We start from the raw sequence: 7,512 nt of genomic DNA, 5'->3' as shown, positions 1-7,512 counted from the left end.
GAATATTGAAATTATATTTTACATACATATATTATGCTCGCTGGGAAGTCCTACTGATAGAAGAATTAATTTATTTTTTGTGGAAATAACACAACGAGCCTGGCCCCTGTGGTTATGGAATGCAGTCCTATTTTTCTTCCCTTTTGACTTGACTTACTGACTTAATTCCTTCTCTCCTCGTGGAGAATAGGGCCATGAACAAGTCCTCTCCATTTACTTCTGTCCTGGGCTGATCTTGCTGCCTCTGTCCATGACCCCAAACCTAGTTCTTTCCTCTCTCTTTCTATTGTTCTTCCCTTTTGAACAATCATAATTTAGTAAAAGTTGTACATCATGTAATAAACAATGAAATTCAATATTCAAAATAACAAAAACGTCCGATGGCATTACAAAAGACATTAAAAACATGCATCGTTGCAAATTGTCAATTTTATCCTAGGTCATGCTTTCAGAGAATGGTTGTATCCAGCTGTATATCTCAATTATCATTAATAATCGCATTAATTGCAAAGTTTTCTTCCTGATATTTATGGCATACATTTGTAACGATGTTGTCTTTTCACTGATGTAATTGAATTTAAGGTGGATTTTTCTGTTTCTAAAAAAAAATGAAAAAATAAAATTTAAAAAAAATGAAGAAAATGAACTGAGACCAATTTACACGAAATTTTCTAACTGTGTTGAAGTATTTGAGCAAGTGGTAGAGGATCTGACAGAATGCTATACATCATTCAAATCAGAATTCATTGCGTCATCTGATAGGCTATATATTTCTAAAGAATTTACAGTATAAAGAAAAATATGGGCCACTTTTTTACCCCTTCTCACGAACATCTACACTGTCCACATCGAATTGCTGTTGGGGTTGGTTGTACTTCGCGTTAAAAACACGATTGTATCCTGCGTAGGAATGGTTGTATCCAAATGACGTTTGGCCATGATGACAGAGCAACACCACAAGAAACTATTGTCTGTTACTCAATATTTTAATCACTGTAAATTAAATACCTGTAAATCATTGCACATGTAACAACAAAGCATAACAAAACAAAACGTGGCATCAAAAATTTCAAAATTGGTCAAGAAAAGTTTCAGAACAAGTAGATTTCTCCGATTGAAATGTACACAAATATTAAAAACTTGAACGTCTATCACTCAGTTCACATGGTGAATATTCAGAGTGTTACAAAGATTACATGGTTCACCTTGATGTCATCTGCAAAAGGGGGTGGGGGTGGGTTGAAGTCTTATAAACAATGTTTTAATTATTTTAATCGATATACTAAAATTTGTTCATTACAGATAAAAAATCACATACCTGCCATCTTGAATCACACACAGGGCTAAGTCCGTTTTGGGCCCGAACTCTGTGATACCATGAATTTTCAGAGTTCAGGCCCAAAACGGGCTTAGCCCTGTGGAGTCACATACAGCATTGGAAGCATGAATACAAGCATTCACACCAATGCAAATCTGACTCTAATGTAGTTTCCTGATATTTCAGGACTTGTGCATAAGCGGGTCATGCAATTTTTTTTCTGCAATGCTTGCTACCTTCATTACCCGACGAAACAACAAAGACTTTCTATTGTTTATATCTATATTTTCATGTATTTTTTTTTTTTTTAAATATAAACTAGATTTAAGTACTAAAATAGCATATGGTTGACCCATTCATCACCTTAAACGGAACAGTCAATGAACCCTTTAACCTTGATGACTCTCCATATTTGGTAATGATTACACAGATAGGTGGTAGTAAGAACTGATTGAATTAGTTTGCAGCAAACATGCATTCATTGTTGCAGATGAAAGCAATGTCAATTTCAATAGAAATAGAAGAGAAAAGAGTCAGTAAATAATAAGCACATTTCTGGTGCAAAATGTCTTAAGGGTAAAATGAATGCTTTCATGGCACTGTCATGGCTGATCATGCAATTTCTTATGAACAGAAAATGGAACAGCAGTTCATATTTTAAAAATCATTTTCTTGTTAATTTACCTAAAGGGTATAAAAAAACCCAACTTAAACTACTCCTTTCACTGACAATCTGAGACAAGCAATTAACCCATCAAACTGTAGTGGTAGTGTTTTGAAATAACTGAAATTTTATGAAAACAGGGTGACAGATGATAAAAAAAATATTCCTGAAGAACGAGGCATAATTGTGAGAATGGTGATAATCAAGAGGCAATTATTTGAGAATTGACTGAATAGCATAAATTCTCATAGATTTCATCAAGGTGAACTAGAACAAGATCCGTCGTACTCACAATATTCTGAACATACCTGCATACTGAGTAAGTAAATAATTATTTATCTTCGTTTTATACATACCACTGCAATATACTAAATTTACAAATATATCATTATGTCTCTTACTATAATTCAGGGCTAACAGCACTTGCATGTGTTTGAGTGCCAATAAAGAATTGAATTGATTACTAGTTGTTTATATGGTCACGTTTAGATTATCCTTAATAAGTGCTTCCAAATTCTTTTGGTAAGGAAATGGGAAAAATTCACTGCAATCACAAAATCTCTCTAGTTCAATACCAACACATCTCAAGTTCAACAAAAACTGCAGGCCAGATTTCAAACTATAAAATAAGCACACTAGTTAACACCGGTATACTAGATTGACTTGGAATGATGCCAACTAAATAAATGCGATACAAAACTATTCCAAGAAAATAACCTAGGATTGGTATAATCACCCTGATTGAAGTTCAAAGAATAAAATGAAGTTAGTATTATTTTACAAAATGAATTCTTGCTGTTAAGTATGTGAAAAAAGAAAGGGAAATGTGTACTGATATTTTGCATTTTGTTACATGTCCTGTAAAGTAGAAAAACTTCGGCATAAGGAAAATTTGCAGTCTAGAGTATTGTGACTATTCTTTAATAATTTCCTATAATATATTCTTTACACTTTGGAATCATCATTGTTCACGGGGTTAATGCTAGTGGGTAAACAAAATTTTACTGCTTGTGGGGATGTAATTTCACAGGTAACTTCAAGCCTAAAACCAATCCCTCTTAACTAAGAGTGGTTAATGGTACATTGATGCCTACTAAAGCTGGTTTCCATTGCATTGACTATTTGATTATAATTGTGACCGTGCAATCATAATGTGACACTGGAAGTATTTACATTGTATAAAAGTTACAATGATAATGAATATTCTTCATATACTTTATCGATACACAATTCTAATATAAAGAAAAATAACTTACAATTGTGTATCAATGTTCAAGAGTGTGTAAATTCATGGGCAAAGGTGATCCACAAACATTAATCCCCCGTGAACAGTAACCATTTCTTATAGCATACAATCAAACCTCATTATCTCAAACTCGATAGAGTCCATGAATTTTTTTAAAATGATATCTGAGAGTTTGAGATATTGAGGTTAAAATACATAAAGAAAATGTATTTGGGACTTCCAACTCACTTCGACATACCAATGGTATTCGAGATCTCGATGTTTTGGATACCTATAAAGTTCAATTGTATTTCTTACAATTTCCTAGTCCTTAACAACAGATTCACCACATTTATACCCCATCCCCTGCAATCACATTTACAGTAAACTTCCAAAGACAATAAATTGGTGTTCAATTTGTCCCAAAGTTAAAAACTTGTATAAATTAATACATAATTGCATTCACATTTAAGAGTGGAAATTCTATAAAAAGATAATGTACATGTACTCATTTTAATGCCCATTATCATCTACCGGGGTATTTTATCTTTTTAACCAATTATACAAATAAAAAAAATGAAGAAAATGAAATTCTTAGTAAATTTAGACATGAAAAATTTTCTTCAACAATACCAGGTATCTACTGTAATTGTTCATACATAAGTATTCAATTTCTCTTATCAACACATTTTGTGTAAGATAATTCTTGAAATGTCGCACAAAAAATATTAACATTGTACATGCAAAACTATTTATACACCGAAGTGTTGAGTAAAATCTAAATTGAAGAAATTATCAATGATCTCATAAGACATGTATTTCTCATTAAAATTAAAACCATCCATCAGTAAAATTTGTATTATTCAGTTTAGCTTAACCACAATCAACATTAAAAATTATTGAAAGTTTTAATCCAAAATTTTGAATTCTATTATACACAGTTAACATTTTGAAATCTTTCAATACTTGAAGTGAATAGCTACTATGTTCCATACTACTGTTTTTTACATCGTGGAATCTTGATGAAGTTGGTAGGTCTTTTAGTATCTTGAGCTTTGAGCTATTAGAACAGTGGTTCATCTACAACATAGAGACTGTGTGCACCATGTAATGTTTACCTTAATATAAGGTAGTATAGACTGACTGACTGCTCATCTACAGGGTAAGCCATAAGTTCTGTCTACTGACATAGTCAAGATCACAGTGCTGGAGGAATCATTGCTCTCAATGACTCCCTAACACTACCTTTCCTTCCTTGGGCTGTAAGCTATTTCTCTTGGGAAAAGGGAAACAAATTATATGGCCACAATGCTTATCAGAGTTTAGATAGGCTGATAAACTGTCAACATTATATGGCCATAATGCTTATGAGAGTTTAGATAGGCTGATAAACTGTCAACATTGCATGAGGAAGACATTAAGCTGTTGCAACACTTTCTGGGAAACCATTTTCTATTATGGTGGGTCGAATGGAATCCTCAATCAGTCTTGTTATGCTGTCAAGATCACTCTGCAAAAATAACACACAAATTGAAATATGGTGATATTCAACAATCTTCCCTTCACATATTTTTCGATGGATCCAAAATTTCATGACTAAAATAATAGGGGTCATAAACTTTGCATGTAAAGTTTCAATACTAAATCTCAAATAGTTTTTGAGATTTCATTGGAAACCAAGGTTTCACAACAAGATGGCCAAATGAATCAATCATGAAAAGAACATTTATAGCGATTTTATGGTACACCGTATCTAAATGGCAATGTCTTCATAAACCAGTATTGAGTCTTTTTCATTACAGATGTATTTGTATTACTTAATATACTCTCCCTGGTTAAAATCTTACAAAATTTTGATTGCTTTGGCTCAACTTTTTTTCAGATGCCCATAGAGTGACTACATTACTAACAGTACAAATTGCACTTGTTTATCTTATTCTGTTGTTGTGAAGGTAATATATAACATACATGTACCTTATTGATAAACCCGTAATGCACTAGTTCTTGAGCCAAATTCTCTGATGTATCCTCGTTGTTGAACTCGGCTGTCAACTGTCTGTTCATTTTGTCATCCATCTTCAGTTGCAGAGTCAGGTTATATTTTCCCAGTTCGTCTGTTCTCTTCACTGCACAAGAGGACTGCATGACTAGGCGGTTCTCCACATCCACAGGTTCTGGGTCCTCAGACTTGGACATCTCCTCAACCTCTGGAGTTTTGGCCCTTGGTTTTGGAGGGGGTGTGGGTATGTTGAAGGCAGTTAGTGGAAAGATACCATTTCTAATTGACAATAAAGAATGAAGATTAGTGCTTGCTTTAAGCATTCATATTCATTTTGTTCATCTGACTGCCATTACTCAAAGATGGTTCAAGAATATTCATTTAATTTGTATTTCAATAAACTCCAGTAAAGCTAAGTTTCTACAATAGAAGGAGGGAACAACCCCCCCCCCCCCCTTTTCCCCCATAGTTTATTTTTACTTCAAGAAAATCAATGACATATCAGTATTCACACATTATCATTAAAATACATGAACGCCTGTGCAACAAAATGGTTCACATAATGCAATCTTTTTTCCACGTAATACAATCATGTAACAGTGAAGGAATCATATAATTTGTAACTTGTTTTGGGGGTTACATTTCGTAATTTCATATTGTAGCATTTTAACACCACATTCACCTTAACCAGAGTTTTAACCGTAGAGCGTCCACCCAATTCAGATAGTACCTAAACAATCGTTTGTCTCTCACAAACCCCAGATTCTCATACAACCGCAACACTCCTTGTTTGTAATTTCTGTCTCAAGGACCATCTCATTACAATCATCAGCAATCATTCCTCTAATGGCTTTCAAAACTAAACGGGACCCTATCTTTTTCCTTCTGTAGTCTGCATCTACTGCCAGCATGCCTATGTACCCTCTTCGTACCATTTTCTTGTGCATATCTAATTTACAAACTATGGCACCCACACACTTTTCTTTATCCACAGCCGTCCACTTCATTAATGTTCGATGTGGACTCTTCTCACCAACTCACACAGCAGGTGCTCATGCTCAGAACTTTCCTCAACTGAATGCTGCACATCACTACCACATGTGCATTGTGCCATTAACTCCATCTTATAATTGTCCTGATCCCTAGAGTGATTATGCATAATACGTCCATTTTCGTCCTTGATGTGGTTAATTTTGCTGTTTGGTATTTTCCCTTCAACCTTTACTTTGGTGTCCTCTTTGGTGGAGAGGGGAAGGGTTTGATTTTTGTTCACTTGGTCATTGGTGGGTATTCTACTTCAGCTATCATTGTTTCAAAGGGCAATATTAATTCCGTCACATAAACCCGTGTCTGATCTTTGAGAACAAGTCAGAAATCTGTCCTTGCTACAGAAAAAGTAAAAGTTCATGTATCGTCCATGTTGCTGTGGAATGCCCCCCCCCCCCTTTTTTGATATATGTTAGAGCCAGATCCATGTGGCTAATTTAACCTAACCTTCACTTTGATGAATAACCTTGACCATTGGCAGTCACACAGCACTGACCTTGACCTTTTAGTTCAAATCTGTCTTTAAAATTACATCTTTTCATATATCAGAATGAACAAATTTTATGTTTTGAAAACATTAATGTACCTGTGCATTGAAAGCTTATTTATGCTCGATCAAACAAAGTGTATGTATTCTTCATTACCTAAATTATTCTATACATTGTACTATAACAGCAGCAAAGCTGTCTCTGATTTCTTCCACTGAAACCAAACACTTACTTAACATCCTCTAACAGTTTTTCCCTCTCTAGCGATAGAAAAATTCTAAACACTTACTTAACATCCTCTAACAGTTTTTCCCTCTCTAGCAGAGGACACTGAATCTAAACACTTACTTAACATCCTCTAACAATTTCTCCCTCTCTAGTGGAGGACATTGAATCTAAACACTTACCCAACATTCTCTAATAGTTTTTCCCTCTCTAGTGGAGGAGACTGAATCTAAACACTTACCTAACATCCCCTAACAATTTCTCCCTCTCTAGCGGAGGACATTGAATCTAAACACTTACTTAACATCCTCTAATAGTTTTTCCCTCTCTAGCAGAGGAGACTGAATCTAAACACTTACCTAACATCCTCTAACAATTTTTCCCTCTCTAGTGGAGGAGACTGTGACACTCTGTAGGAAAATAGAAAAAATAGCTTACATCAAAACAATGTTCTCTCAAATTCATCAAGTTTGACTGATGTGCCTCCTCAAAGCATTTTCCATTAAAATGTTACACTTGAAGGCATCTAGCAAAATGATATAGGTG

General features: G+C 34.4%; 1 protein-coding gene across 2 annotated transcripts in view; it reads right to left on the bottom strand.

The window, feature by feature from the left end:
* Window positions 1-967: 967 nt before the first annotated feature.
* The window catches only part of LOC125669657 (nuclear receptor-binding protein-like), a 27,382-nt gene continuing 20,837 nt past the window's right edge, over window positions 968-7,512 (bottom strand). For both annotated transcript variants that reach the window (XM_048904345.2, XM_048904346.2), the window contains 3 exons: window positions 7,326-7,376; window positions 5,182-5,485; window positions 968-4,717 (listed from right to left, as the gene is read on the bottom strand). In XM_048904345.2, the coding sequence (XP_048760302.1) occupies window positions 4,625-4,717; window positions 5,182-5,485; window positions 7,326-7,376 (448 nt within the window). In that variant the 3' untranslated portion in view covers window positions 968-4,624. The remainder of the gene's footprint in view (window positions 4,718-5,181; window positions 5,486-7,325; window positions 7,377-7,512) is intronic.

The sequence above is a fragment of the Ostrea edulis genome, chromosome 4 (assembly GCF_947568905.1).
Source record: "Ostrea edulis chromosome 4, xbOstEdul1.1, whole genome shotgun sequence".
Classification (NCBI taxonomy): Eukaryota; Metazoa; Mollusca; class Bivalvia; order Ostreida; family Ostreidae; genus Ostrea; species Ostrea edulis.
This window is presented reverse-complemented; position numbering and strand designations above follow the sequence as displayed.